Raw genomic sequence first — 15,234 nt, forward strand, 5'->3', positions numbered from 1 at the left:
GATGTTCAAGATTGTTACCGTTAAGAGAGGAAAAAGAATGCTCAATATGATCGTTTGTAACCAACAAAAAAAAAAAAAAAAAAAACAATAAAGTACTAAAATCATTGTTTTTCATCTTGTCAGGTGATTCATAATCGACTGAATGCATCGAAAATTTAATAAGAAATTTAGCATTTGGTAGATTAACCAACTAAAAGAAGCAACAACACCCACATTGCGTAATTTTATCATTAAAAACTTTATTAGACGGTTGTGCCTTCTATACAGATCAATGAGGTCATAAATTGTCTTGCTAGAAATTATGAAACATTACCAACTTGAACTTGGAGGAAAACTGCAATCTTAATTACACTTGAATTAAAACTTTTTATCTATTAGTCAAAGGAAAATACATCAGATATTTTAGTTTTAAGTTTGAATAGAATCTTTTTCAGGACATGTGCAGGACATGACGCTGAGCAATCGAGAACCATAGGGTAATTTCACCCATTCAATGTTTGCAATTTAAAATAATGCAAAAATCCTAATTTGTTGGACACTTTGCTGAATTATTATCAGCATTTGTATAAGTACAATAAGAGTAGCAACTATATTGATAATGCTCGATTCACTGTTAAACATAAGTGATGTTTCACTGGCAATCAAACAATCTTATTCGTTAGGGCTCAGTACATATCTTTTCTCTTTTCCACTCTCTAAAGTCTTCCACTCTTTAAACTGCTAATGCTAGATCTTTAAAACAGATACATATGGGGTATTAATTAGTTAATCAATTCATACAATTACCAATATTAGCGATGTAAAAATCTTATAGCACTGAAGATGCGGCGGATTCAAAAGGAAGAGTGTTACCGCGGCAAATGATTCGTATCCAAAGGACTGAACCAGAAGAAAACGTTGTACGGACTGAGCTGCGATTTGTTATTTACCAATCGAGAAAAGATCTGGAGGAAAAAGCCCTTTTTGAGGTAACACAAACAAATTACAACCTCATAAAGTATCTCAGTAACGAATTACTTTCAGAAATGTGGTTAATAAATAATTATGTCAAAATTTAAAAGTTTAAATTGTTATTCGAAATAATGATTTTGAATTGAAAACGAACCACAGAAAACCGTAAAAAAACTGACAGTTTTTTATTAGTTAAATATAATATTGAAAATTAGAGCATTTGATCGAACAAAAGTCTAAATTTGTGTGGAAAAAATGTTTAATGAATTACTTTAGGAAAATATAATCAATGAGGCAATACAATGTTTAATGAAAAAATATGCGGAGATGAATTTCGGACAAGTGCTGCCACCAAGCATTCCAAAAGTTGATGCTAACACATTTGCAAAGGTTTTAGAATATAAGTACAATAAAAAAGATCTGAAACTATAAATGTACAGAGGGACATAATTACACAAGTATGGATAAAAATAACAGTTCTCATATTTAATAACTTTACTATGCATCATATCTTGTTCCCGAAAATGACCCAAACCATTATCTTTTATAGACATTACCAAAAGAGGATGTATCCAAGTCATTTTCATCAAAATATATCACTGATAAGGAGTGGATAGGAGAAGCTCAAAAACGATTAGAAGTTTGTCTCGTGCATTAAATCATATCATAAATCATTTATCGTTTTTATTGAATGAAAATTATAGAATGACTGATTTCAACGAATTTTTTTTTCCAATGAACAACATGTTTGTTTAAAGTCTGTTTCATCGTTTAAGCTTACAAATATGAAAGCAACTGGTCTTTAATATATAAAATGTTAAAATATTTGATCACTAGAAAATTTTGTTTTTAATTCAGATATACTTCCAAATCATTTAGATGCCATTTTAGTTGGTGGCAAAACGAGTGCAGACAATTGAGAAAAGTGCAACCTCGATTGCTCCTGAATTTGCAGCTTTCCAGACGCAATTGGCAACACTATTGACCGATCTAGAGGAACGGAAAAGAGCTGGTGGTAGTCCTGATGCTGCTTTCTATAATGATCAAGTTATTCGCCAAAAACTTGAGCAATTACAGCAATTCGCTGCAACAACTGCTCATGTGAGTAGTCAGAAAAATTTTTCAAAAAGTTATTAGGAAATATGAAATGAGAAAAAAAAAACTAAGCAATTCAGATATCTGTCAACACCGAATAAATGAAGTTTGACACGGAACTATTACTTTAAATCGCAGTAGATGAAGTGTAGTATACTGTATCTCCCAAGAAGAAACTTCTCTAAGTTACTTTTTTCTCAAAAATAATCTCTTATCTGATCGTAATGTGAAGTGTTTGGCATACAAGCAAGCAAACAAGCCTACCGTTTACATAACCTGAGCATATTGTAGGAATACATGAATTATGAAGTGCAACAAAATGGCCTCCAAGCAGATTAATTAGAAGTCTGCAAGCAAATACGGTTAGCTGATTGTGGCAACAAAGTATTTGAATAAAACTGATTATTTGCAGTAAAAGACTTTTGAAACACTACATGATGGAGCACCGCAAGAGATAAATTAAGAAAGATGTCGAAATATGTGCTTGTCAAAATATGGCATATATGTGCTTCGACATCTTTCTTAAACAGGGGGGGAATATCATTTTGCGGAGAATATTTTCCAAACTCGGAAGAATATGTTCATTAACAGGACTTGCACCCTTCTTCATGTTCTCTTTCACATTCCACATAACAGAAAGATTACACGAAACAAAGTTATAAATCCAACCAATAAAAGTTTCAAAAATTTCGACCTGAATTACGCAAAATAAGGAAACTAAGAAGTCTACCAAATACTTAAGGTACAAGTCAGGTACTTCTAGTATTGCTAGGTGAACTTTAACTTTGCCATCAAAGTTCTATGTACCAATATTCATACGACACTTCATTGCCACTTTTAAATTATCAGTCCTTGCTCCTAACAGTGCTGCCAATCTCTGTGCTCTTTCCTCGCCTTATATCTCTTCACTCCCACATGCTGAACAAGACTATCTTCATCACTCTCAATCCTCACCAAATGCTATCTCCCTCATTTCCTAATCATACCCCACCACTGAAATTGACTCGGCGACCACCTCTGTTCATCCACAACAGTAAATCTTCATTCCATTCTCGTCCGAACAGTTTTCATAATAGTTGCATGCTACAACGTGTGAAATGAAGTACGCCGCTGAGGCATTGTTGATGTAATTGTGAGTTGCATAAATTGTGTTGGTTAGTGATGGGTTGGTAAAGCTCCTTCTATATCTGTTAAGGTCAGGATGGGATGACATAATCATCGAATACTTTTTTGTATATTTTATTATTGCAGCACATACAATAGTTTGGGAATGTCTGGATTTGATATTTAAGTTTTTAGATAATATTATGCTATATTACTATTTAATTTTCATTTTGCTTGTTCGTTATAATGAACTATCATTTACAGATTTTAGCGATAGTGGAGAAACATTTAGTAATTTAGTCAAACTTATGACCGAATTGGAGCCATTTGGAACTAAGCAGAAGATTCCTCGAAAAAATGGGAGAAAAGTATGCTCCAAAATATGTTCTGGAATTGACATATTCCTTCCGAAAAAAAAAAAAAAAAGAAAGTATTTCTGAGATGTGCACCATATTAAGGAATGATTCATTTCTGAAGTGGCTTGCTCTAGCTATTTGTATTCTGCACTTAAATGAACCATTATCACTTCCAAACGTTATTTTTCACTTTTATTCACACTAATTTCTCAAATTATTATTTAGAAATAATTGTAATTCCTTTTCATGCTGAATTTCCGCTACTGCTGACCGTATTTTTACTAATTGCAAAGGATTTTAGAGAAAACGTTCGCAATCAACAAGTTCAGAAGAGGAGTGGTTCAGTAGTGACGAAAGCATCCACCAAGATAAGATTACTGAAGACCAAGAGGAACAACAGTTTGCTAGTGGGCCTTGGACATATGATCTAGATGTGGTGCTCGCAAAAAAGGAGTTTGAAATTAAAAATATGTGTCGAGAAATGAATGCTTCCGGTACAGAGCTTTGTTCACAATTATTATAAGTCAGGAAGTAGTGATTTTAAATGACTTTTGAGTTATCTGTGAGTGTGATGAACCTCTTGTTTAGGGTTATTTCTGATATACATGGAAGTCATTTATTATTAAACCATTATTTGTTATTATTCGACTTTTAATTAACCATCTCGTCTTTATTGTTTTTCCAATTTCTATTACAAAAAAGGAGTTATTTTATAAGTCCTTTAGATTTTACAATAGAATATGTGCAAGAAAACGGTTTGGAAGAACCTCTTCTGTTCAGAGATTCATTGAGCTCACTTGGAATGAAGTATGTTTTGATAAGTGTTTCTAATTATTTTTTGCAATCATTTCATTTCACTTTTCTTAAATTACATATTCCTTCCAATTAAATTTAAAAAACTAAAATTTGGGTTTTGTTAGAAATTTTTTTATGGTAAGAATTTCTTTGTGGTCAGAAATGTCCTATGTATTTGATAAATGTTTTATTCTGTGGGATGATAATTAAACTAGGTTATGAATTATTAGAATGCCAAAAGATGGGACTTTCACTGCACGGTGTGTGTTAAAAGCAGTTGGTGATCGTATGATTGAAGTGGTTGATGTGATGACACAAGGTAGCCGACAAATGATGCTAAGTGATTTCGTTGAATATTACGAGTAAGTTCTAGAAATTGTCGCATCTTGATCTTTGTAGCATCAGTTTACTTATAAAATGACTTTATATAAATTTATGTCTAACGTTTTTCAACACTTATTATAATAGGTCCCCACCGGCAGAACGAAAAGATCTGCTTAATTTACTTTCGCTTGAATTTTCGCTCACACCGCTCTCAAAAAAAGTACGAGGACCAGCACTTGCTCTAGAAATCGACTGGGTTGAACTCTACTGGCCAAAGAATTTACGGAACTCTCCATCTACTTTTCCTAAAGTACAGAAGTATGTTTTAGTTTGTGTAGATACTTTAATTCTATCCTTATATGTTTATTTATTTACTCATTTGTTTGCATACTTATTACTAATAATTGATTGATTTTCAAGAGAAGTTTTCATACTTCTTTCAGCTACTGCCTAATGAGTGTTAAAAGATCGTTCACTGACTTTCATATTGATTTCGGTGGCACATCAGTTTGGTACCATGTTTATAAAGGAAGAAAGGTATGTCCATTAAAAGTTTCCAACACTTTACAGTTTTAGTAATATCTTATGGATTTTTACATTCTAGATTTTTTGGATTATTGAACCTACAGAAGAAAATATACTGAAGTATGAAAGGTGGATATTAGAAGGATCGCAACATGAAGCATTTTTCGGTGATCTTGTTGATAAATGTGCGAGAATAGAGTTATATGAGGGTTACACCTTTATTATTCCATCAGGCAAGTACTTCTTTGTTTCACGCTGCTTTATTAGAAGATTTTACAAATTTTGATATAAATACTGTTATACTGGCTATATGTTTTTATATTTCAGGCTGGATTCATGCTGTGTTTACTCCCGAGGACAGCTTAGTTTTTGGTGGAAACTTTCTTCATAGCTTTTCTATTCCAATGCAGTTACGAGTCATTCGTTCTGAAAACATTCTTGTGGTGTGTAAATTGAATTAATAGACTGATTCATCATTCCATTTGTTGCTGTTATGGTTGTTTACTTTCAGATTAAAGAAAAGTACCGCTATCCGAGTTACATGGAAATGGTATGGTATGTGATAGAAAATATTATTAAGAAAGCAACTGGCCGCATCTACAAAATTAATAAAACGAGCGAGGTACTTTATCAAAGTTGTGAAATTACCCAGTATTATATACCCAAATTACTCAATATAATATTTAAAATATATCTTCTTATCCTCAAGTTTTCGAGTAGTATTGCTTCCATTGCTTCTGGACATTTATAATTCTTCGTTTTGTATAAATTTTAATATAAATTTTTTTTACTTTTTTTAATGCCATTCAAAAGCTATTTATTTTTATTTGTTGTTTAATTGTTTATTGTTTATTTAGTACTTAATTTTTGGTAATACTATTTGATCGTTTCATTCAGCAAATAATTTGACTTCATTTAATTGTTTCAGGATGTGTCGGTTAGCAATGATCAGAAAGTCAATAACAATGCTTTAAAAGAGGAAGCTGGTAAGCTTAAAACTAAAATTATTTCATTTGTTATTGCATGAATCCTTGCATACTGTATCATGGCTGTTTTTATCGCGTTTTAAATTTGTTTGATTTTTGTTTCAGTTTCTATCTTTTTCTGGTTAGTTGTCACGTTAGGATTACTTCAGGTATAAAAAAAGAAGCGAATGAAGATGTTGCCACATGCGAAGCAAATATATCAGCAGAAATAAAAGAAAATGAAGTGGACTCAGCTGTAAAGGTTTTTTTTTTGAAGCTTTTGTTCACTTTACTTTTTCATTTCTTTGTTTTACTTATTTGACCACAGCATTTGAAAGTTCAACGCATTTGACGAGTTGTTTTCCGTCTTAGTATGATGGGATTTAATTTATGTTATATAAATAGAAATTGAACGAAGTACAATAATTGGTAAGGAAGCAAATGACTTTTTTTTTAATTAGGAAAAAGAGTTAGGGAAGTATATGAAATGACAAATGAGTACTGCTGAAATTTAATTTTAGTTGAAATCCTTCCAGCATATTAAGTCGCCAAGTACAACAGAAGAGAACAGTTTGACATATAATGACGGTTAGTTTTATTTCCCTTTTATTTGTTTCCTTCTGCAAATTTAATTTTCAAAAATTTTTAACAAATTATTGAACAAATTACTGAAATTAAAAGTTGTCACTTCAATGACTTTAGAATTAAATGACGGATTTTTTGATCCAAAAATTTTAGCTTTGTTTGACCATATTCAAATTTGAACTTTGTATGATTCACAATAATAAGTTCACGTTTTAGAGTATCTCTCAACAATCAGCAAAAAAGAACGAGAAGGATTTAAATCGTTGCTATTTTATGTGCGAGAGATTGTTAGTGATCATAAAGAATCGGCAAATCAAGAGAAAGATGATTTATTGGATATTTTTGAAGTAAGTTTATTTGATTTATTTCTGGATTTTACTTCACTATGACCAGATGAATTTATAGATTTTTATAGAATTTATAGGTTTTACCCATTCAGGTTTTTGAGTCGGACCTTCTCTGAAATTTATTTACATGAAAATTATGTCAATCACAAATATATTAAAACCACAAGTTTGTTTTTTGCAGCAAGTACTAAATCACCAAGTTCCCGAACATTTCGTAGTCGGAAAAGAAAAGAAGAATGAACAGCAGATTTCACCGAAAGTATGATTTTTAAGTATTTTCTGTTTTGAAATTTGGCTAATTTAAGGTTTGATAAAAAATTCCTTAAATTACATCATAAATTTCCATATATTTCCGTTATATATGTTTTCTAGTTAAATCAGTGGTTGGAAGCTTTTGGAAAAAATAAATCATCGCCTATAGTCAAGCGAAAAGTACCTCCGAAGGAAAAAGGTTTGCTTTCAGACTTCTTACTGATTTTACATTAATCACAAAATATGTCGATTTTTCCAGTCATCGAAACACAACAGTTTACGAGACCTAAACCACCCAAGTCAAAAGTTAAAAGCAACAAGAAGCCGGATTATCATAAACCTGATGGACCATTAATTGTGGGTGGCATTCCGCCAGCTATCATGCCGGCTGATGCACCTCAAGCACCTAACCCATATGGTTACGATCCTTTGGCTTCTGTTACTCCTTTGGGACACAAACAATTACCTTCTGCTTATAGACGCACACCTGATGTAAGCACTTATCTCTTGCATAATTCACTATTTTAATTAATTTTATTATTCGCAAATAGTACTACATTTAAATAAGATTATATACAATATGCATATTTTAGATGGCAAAGGTACCACCGAGCCAAAAGTTCCGTCTTCAACCTCAGCTGTATAAAGATGTGAAAGCTGCATCTGAAAAAATGGAAACAGTATCTGAAAAAACTTCGGATAAGTCGTGGTCGACGAATGTTATATCGGCACCTGGACCTTCAAATGATAGTAAATCAGCAGAATATGAAAGCAGAGCTGCAACTACTACACATATTGATAATGAAAGGAGCTTTTATCATAGTGGTCTGTCTTGATATATATAGATTGGTATTGCTAGAGCTCTGACTAATTGTGATTTAATAAATATAGTGAGTGAAGTAAAGGTCTATATTCCTTTACTAGTAAATTTTGACTGCATGTGGAAGCCGTTTTTCTTTTTCGTAATAATATTGTACATATTTTCATAATATTGTACATGGTTATAGAATCAGCTCGATCTTATTGCGATCGAAACAAAGATAATCAGCGTGAAAATCGCCATGTTATGAAGGAAGAATATCCAGAGTTGCAATATCGATCACCTCTGGTACGACCTGGTCCATGTATTAGAAGAACGAACATGTTGGTATTTTATTCATCCTCTCGAAATGAAAAATACTATGATGGAAATCTCATATACGACTCTGTTTTTAATCACTTTCAATCTCTTTTTACACTTAAAATTTATTCTTAATTTTAAAAACTCGGCATTGTAACAGTTTTCAGTGCTTCGAAACTTAGTCGTAATTCATATCGATATCCAGGCAATACTTTCAAACGGCGATATACTGATTCCTTTCCGGCTACTGATTGCTGGTAGAATTTTTTTCAGATAAATCTTGCAGTTAATGGTTTAAAACTTTTAAGGGTTGAGAGAAGATATAAGGAATTAAAGAATTTTATTCAAAATTTACTTCCAGAAATTCTGATTTAAGAAAAGTTGCTCTTTACATTTTACTGATTTATAATATATATCTTCTTATTTTCCGTCATTCAAAAATATTCAAGAAGGCTTCAAATTAGACACGTGGTAGTTGATGTGGAAAAATTGATTTTGTAAGGCTCTAGGTTAACTGGATGCAGAGGAAAAAGACGTGCAAGTGACTGTGACACAAAGAAAAATGACTATTCGACTTCTTGGCGTCCAGAAACGCATCGTAAATTTAATTCTATGGATGTGACCGGTATTTTCCAACAGTCATTCGCTCTATCTGGATCTAAGGAAATGCCACCTGTCATTCGACATAATTATTCAGTACCTGGTGATCCTCGTCTTCCATCTGCAGAAGGTTCTAGTTATTCACCACTGCTGAATCTTCATTATCCACTTTCATGTCAACCATCTTATATCTTGCTATCTTAATTATAGCAGGGGGTAATTTATTGGCTTCTCTTTGTTATTAACCATTCTCTGAATACCATTTTCTTTGGTTATGTTAAATTTTAACTGATCTAAACAGAAATTTTCGCTGTAATTGTAGGATTATCAAGATGGTCTCCTGCTACGACTAAAAATGATGAAAAAAGCAGAGAACTTTCTATTATTCAGCCAACACGAATTACTGAGGCATGTCCAAGTGAAACTTGAAGAAAAAATCATGTTGCATTTTTTTATGAACTTATTATTTAGATAGCAATTTATAAAGATTTCAATTTTTTTCTTTTTTTTGTAAACTTATCTGGATAGCAAGTTATAAAGAATTTGGATTTTTTGTTCAACTAATAATCTAACTTTTAGAAGCAAGGTTTTAATATCAGCATGAATATTTCTCCGTCAGGTTGTCGGAAAATGTCTTCTCCAGTGGGTCTTGTTGGAAGCTCACAGTATGTCCCTCTACTGAATCGTGAACGAAATTCCATTCCATCATCTTGTGATGTTGATATTGCGATGGTTATTTTTAAGCTTGCATATTTTTTACTTTAGGTGAAATTTTAAGCAGTTTAAATTCAACAAGATTACATAGTTTTGAAATTATTTCAGCAAAATACCTCAGGAAATGAACATGATGCAAATGCAGCGGTACCTTTGCTTTCTTTACCCATCAAATGTTCAGTTTCTCCATCAGGCATGACTTTTCTTAACAGTTCACTTTTGGTGGTTTTAAATCACTTTCAGATTTCATATGTACAATTGTAACCATTTCAGAATCCCACAGAAGTGCTGTTGTCGAACCTGTGAATTCTACAGAGGGAATTAAACCTGAAATCCGAGATTTGTCAGTCACATTGAATGAAGGCAAGGAAGATGTAAGAAGTTATTTTGAAGTTTTTTTTGTATGTATATGTTCCATTTTGATGAAAGATGAGGCTTTTATAGGATGCAGAAATTATGACAGCGGCTGAGGAACTAGCAGAATTGACTAAGGTATTTGATGTCGGTGAGCAAGATACCGAGAAGGAAGGAATCAAGTCTTTGATGGTCTGTTCTTCATCAAGTTGACATTATTGCTGTACTATTTACATGTTCTTATTAGTAACAAAAAAATATTTAATGGTTCTACTAACGAGAAATTTGTTGTTGAAGAATATAAAAGCAAATGAGTATTTTTAAGGCCACGGTTGAAGAAAGAAAGTTGAAACGACAGAATTGGAGTACAAAAAACAATGATGAAACTGAAGATGATTCATCTCCTTTGGAAAATGTAGAAGCTCAATCAGTTTCTCCACCGAGATTATCAAGTAAGCACCTGTTATAATACGAAAATGAATTTAATAGACTGTTGGTGCAATTTGTTTTTAATTTTAAGGATGTTGCTTCATATTTTCAATTTTCGTTAAAAATTCTGTTTTGAGACACAGTATTTTTTTTTCAAAAGAAACGTGTATATAAGAATTAATTTGTAAGCATTCTGATCTTTTTCATTAAAGATGTTCACAATTTGAATTCATGATTATGATTGTTATACTTATTGATTTCAGAAATTCCAACAGAAACTGTTTTACAAAATTTAAGTTCACTCACTGCAGAATTTAATGCTGTTGTGGACTGAAAGCGAAATGTTATTGATTTTTTTTTTTTTATGCCACATATTTTATGTAGCATATTAATCTCTTTTTCAAGTATTTCATTGTTCGAATTCCATTTATTTAATAATTTTCCTGTCACTGGAAATGTTCTTGATGTAGAAACTAAATTATTGGTGTGAATGCCAGACGTCTTCATACGAAATAGTTTTAGATAAAATATAAGATAAGCGGATTTTTTGTTTTTATCTATTTGTTCATGTTCAGTAAGTAGAAGTTTCTTATTTGTAAATATAATAACGAGTAAATTTTGTAAAAGATTTCTTTGTAATGTGTTTTATTTTCGTCTGTTTTTTATTACTGTCAGTAGTTTTTATTTCAATCAATCAACTAACAGATTTGTGCATATGAAGAAATAAGTAAATTCATTGAACTGTTTATCGTGGTTTTGATATTTTTAATGTAGTTTAATTTCCTTGTGATGGCTTTCAAAGTATGTCTTGTACATGGTGAAATTATTTACTGTCATTAAACATAACAATGATTTTTAACAGTGTACAGTGTAGCTATTTATAGCATATAATTATATACTAGCTAAGGATGGTTAAATGAAAAATTGCATCAAATTAACGTCCGATTTTACTATGAAACTACGAACTGTAAGAATAATTGAGATGCCGTTGCGTGTTCGGTATTATTTGATGAATTTACTGTGGTCATAAAATTTTTAAATTAAGTATATCCTGGTTCTGTATATTTTGTAAAAGTTGTGGTTGCTAAAAAGATATTTTGTGGTTTTTCTAATCATTAGTGTTTATTTCAGTGTTTATTTCAGGTGGTGGAGGACGACATAATCTTTTCGTAAACATATTTGATATATATTGATAACATGGAAGGATCGTGTTAGTAGTGTAGTTGTTTTTGAAAGCTTAGGATACATGATCCAAACAGTGTTGTTGAAGATGACGATACAGTAGGCAAACTCAAACATTGTTGGGTAAAGGATTCACACGAAATTTGTTTCGCCCAGTTTCTGATGTCGCTATTTTGTGCAGTAATGTGTTGTAGATAGTTTGTGGATAGAATGGTACTCCGGGGAAAAAATGCAACATTGGTGGTTATTGGAGATATTGGTCGAAGTCCACGAATGTGTTATCATGCTAGATCGTTGGCAGATAAAAATTATCGAGTGCAAATAGTGGGCTATACGGATTCAGCGATACATCAGTCCATACAGCACCATCCATATATTAGGTATTCTGATTTACTTGTATTAAGATTAATAATCCAGTTGCATGTTGTCAGATAATAACATTATGCTTTTCGATATCATCTGGCGAAATATGAACGTTTTCTTTTAATGTTTGTTATAGGGATAGATCATTTCGTTTTTTTTTTCGATGTAAATCAAGGTTTTTACTGCTCAGTTTACTTAAATATCCTGGATTGTTTAGGATCCATCAGTTTTTCTGTACTTCGAAGTACAGAAAAATTTTTGCAGTGTTGTATCACTGAGATGTCCCCCAGAATATATCTGTAAACTGCGTCCTATCTTTGCTTTGATACTAAAATTTTTATGGACTTTGACTGTTCTGTTGCTAACGCTGTTTTTTCGAATTGATTGGCCTCTGTTGATTATGGTGCAAAATCCTCCTGGACTACCGTCTCTTCTTGCTTGCTGGCTGGTTGTTTCTTTTACTTCTTAATTATACGAAAGATCACCAAAAATTAATGTGGTATTTTATACATTTTGTTTCATCCTTTTCTGTCTATTTCGTATAAAGCTATCTTTGATAATACTTTTTAACATATTAAATTTCAGTGTGCTCGTATTAGAAGAGCACAGTTTATCATTGACTGGCATAATTATACCTATTCCGTATTACGCAAAAAATATAATATCGATGAAATACGCGTTAGTCGTGCCTCTGAGCGACGAATACAGAATTCTCTAAATTGTTCTGACGATCATAGCTTAGGTATTGTCGTTTTTGATAGCGTTTTGTTGAGACTTCTTGAATCCATAATTGCTCATTTGAGAATTTTGAAAATGTGGCATAGATCTGAATTTCTGTCTATATTTTAGTGGTAAATGATGTTTCCGGCATGCGTGGAAAAAGAATGACACGAGTAGAACGAGCTGTTCAGGCTGCAGCAGTTGCAGCAAATAAAAGAAAACGCCAAGCTGATCGGAAGAAAAGATGTTCAATCGTGCAGAGGTTAGATTCCAGCGAAAGAAGTGAATAATTTTGATTCATAGTTTATAGGATGTAGGTGTTACCTATAATATAGTAGGTTTTTATTTTTTCATTATTTCTGAAAATATTTTTCAGATGTGTTGAGCAGATATATTATTGGGAAGGTTATTTTGGTCGCTGTGCTGATTTGAACATTTGTGTAACTCATGCTATGCGCCAAGATATGTTCGATGCATGGGACATTAGTGCGGCTACAGTATATGATCGGCCTCCAGCTTGGAGCTTTCGGAAATTGACTGATGAAGAGCGACATAAATTCCTTTTGAAATTAATCGATTACGGTGGTGAATTCGAAGTTTTTAAAGCTGTTAATAACCCATGCTTACAGATAGATTGCATTTCCATGGAAGGTTACTTTTTGTATATACTTGATTTTATTTACAAATATTTGGATTTCGAATGCAGCAGCAAGAAACATACTACTGTTTGCTTCCAGAAACGCTTATCTCTTACCGTGACAATGAAGGTAAAGTCCAGCTCCGAAATGATCGCCCTTTACTTCTTGTTTCGTCAACAAGTTGGACAGAAGATGAAGATTTTGGACTTCTACTTGATGCTCTTCGTGAATTTGATAATATTGCTAAGCTCTCTTCGAGAACGTACGTTTTCATAAATTAACTCATTTTTTTTCTGTATATTATCTTTTTTCGAATATTACTTTTCATATGTCTCATTAGGAATCCAGCAACTCGACTGCCATTCATAACATGTATAATTACGGGACGTGGACCTTTGCGGTCGTATTATTTGGGTCGCATTGAGCATATGCAAATGCAAAATGTTGAAATATTAACACCATGGTTAAAAGCAGAAGATTATCCGTTTTTGATTGGTTGTGCCGATATTGGCGTCTCTCTGCATACTTCTACATCAGGTTATAAGTTCGTTTGATTTGACAGCTTCCATTTACAAAACCTCCTTAATTTTAAACATACATTCGTTTCATTAAAAAATATCTGCTGTTCATATTTTCATTGTTGGGGCCTTATATGATTAAGGTTTGGATCTACCAATGAAGGTAGTGGATATGCTTGGATGTGGTTTACCTGTCATTGCCAAACGATTTGGTTGCATTGGTGAGCTTATTTCTGATGGCCATAATGGCAGGCTATTCGACACTTCGCATGAACTTTCACATATCATTAAAACGTTGTCATGTGGTTTCCCTGTTCATTGCAGTGTTAGTTTTAATCCATACTAAAAATTGAAATCATTATTAGTACAATAAAAGATTAGAACAGTTAGGAATCCTATTCTTCAGTATGTTTTATTTATAATATTATCAGATTTACATGTTCTGCATGTTACAGCAGTTGAACACACTGACATTAAATGTTCATTCCAACCCTTTAATATCGTGGAACAAAAATTGGGATGCGTGCTTGTGGCCATTGCTGAATAGTTATGGAGCTTTGTCAGTTGAAGATTTGGCACGACGTCAAAGGTGCTGAATCTTTATTTATTTCTCACCTAATGAATAGGATAAAAAAATGGCACAGCGGTTGCTGTAAGGAAATTGACAGTAACTCAGTCTAGCTTCAAATAGTTGAAAGAAATTATGCAAACATATAATAGGTTTTTTTTTTTTTTTTTCTTCGTTTTTTTTTCATTCTCAGGAGGGGTTTTTGCCAGTATTTTGCTTGCATGATAAAATGTTGTTAAGATTTGCCGTGATCTCACTTCAAAATTGGCCAGAAACTGCTGAAATACATGACATAGCAGAGCTGAAGCAACAGAAAAATGATGAGCATGAAAATGTCAGGTTGGAAGATACTGCAGATGATTGTGGTATTGACTGCTTACAAAAAGCGATTTCAAGAAATTGACTTCAATTTGATGCCTCATTGCAGTTCGAGATAAGGTTGTGGATTGAGAAAGTTTTTACAGGTCAATGATTTTAGTAATTGCAAAAATTTGGTTCATTTTGGTTTTCTTATGTACAAAAGATTGGAAGCTTTAATTTTTTGTGATTGGGAGCTTGCGATGCTATTGTTTTCCTGTTTCTTTCCTATGTTTTGTAAATTCTTTGATTTATTTAATGGAAGGATCTATATGAAAGTTAAAAGCAATGTATTTTACACCAAAAATTTAAAAATGAGGTTATCTATTTCATGACGAATTTTTTTTTTAAGATTCTTGGAATCAGTAATCG

At 32.4% G+C, this 15,234-nt stretch overlaps 3 protein-coding genes across 3 annotated transcripts; all 3 read left to right on the forward strand.

The window, feature by feature from the left end:
- Positions 1 to 271: 271 nt before the first annotated feature.
- Bm18575 (Uncharacterized protein) lies at positions 272 to 2,385 on the forward strand (the record flags this gene model as incomplete). The annotated part of the gene is made up of 7 exons (XM_043077279.1): positions 272 to 276; positions 435 to 476; positions 815 to 968; positions 1,228 to 1,341; positions 1,502 to 1,591; positions 1,843 to 2,052; positions 2,338 to 2,385. The coding sequence occupies 7 exons, from the start codon at positions 272 to 274 to the stop codon at positions 2,383 to 2,385; spliced, it is 663 nt and encodes a 220-aa protein (XP_042933213.1).
- Positions 2,386 to 3,458: 1,073 nt separating this feature from the next.
- On the forward strand, positions 3,459 to 10,850 carry Bma-jhdm-1 (jmjC domain containing protein; the record flags this gene model as incomplete). The annotated part of the gene is made up of 27 exons (XM_043077280.1): positions 3,459 to 3,518; positions 3,808 to 4,000; positions 4,232 to 4,313; positions 4,532 to 4,663; positions 4,770 to 4,943; positions 5,069 to 5,162; positions 5,230 to 5,383; positions 5,478 to 5,593; positions 5,662 to 5,772; positions 6,079 to 6,136; positions 6,286 to 6,377; positions 6,637 to 6,703; positions 6,917 to 7,047; positions 7,229 to 7,306; positions 7,420 to 7,498; positions 7,559 to 7,791; positions 7,893 to 8,124; positions 8,307 to 8,442; positions 8,587 to 8,676; positions 8,929 to 9,149; positions 9,342 to 9,427; positions 9,599 to 9,751; positions 9,842 to 9,926; positions 10,007 to 10,107; positions 10,178 to 10,279; positions 10,413 to 10,539; positions 10,780 to 10,850. 27 exons carry the CDS (start codon positions 3,459 to 3,461, stop codon positions 10,848 to 10,850), a joined length of 3,258 nt encoding a protein of 1,085 aa, XP_042933214.1.
- Positions 10,851 to 11,908: 1,058 nt separating this feature from the next.
- Positions 11,909 to 14,908, forward strand: Bma-algn-1 (glycosyl transferase, group 1 family protein; the record flags this gene model as incomplete). Its single annotated transcript, XM_043077281.1, has 10 exons — positions 11,909 to 12,078; positions 12,326 to 12,509; positions 12,647 to 12,803; positions 12,911 to 13,043; positions 13,158 to 13,432; positions 13,519 to 13,681; positions 13,760 to 13,956; positions 14,081 to 14,262; positions 14,393 to 14,526; positions 14,746 to 14,908. The coding sequence occupies 10 exons, from the start codon at positions 11,909 to 11,911 to the stop codon at positions 14,906 to 14,908; spliced, it is 1,758 nt and encodes a 585-aa protein (XP_042933215.1).
- Positions 14,909 to 15,234: the final 326 nt, after the last annotated feature.

Source organism: Brugia malayi (genome assembly GCF_000002995.4).
Source record: "Brugia malayi strain FR3 genome assembly, contig: Bm_v4_Chr1_scaffold_001, whole genome shotgun sequence".
NCBI classification, from domain to species: Eukaryota; Metazoa; Nematoda; class Chromadorea; order Rhabditida; family Onchocercidae; genus Brugia; species Brugia malayi.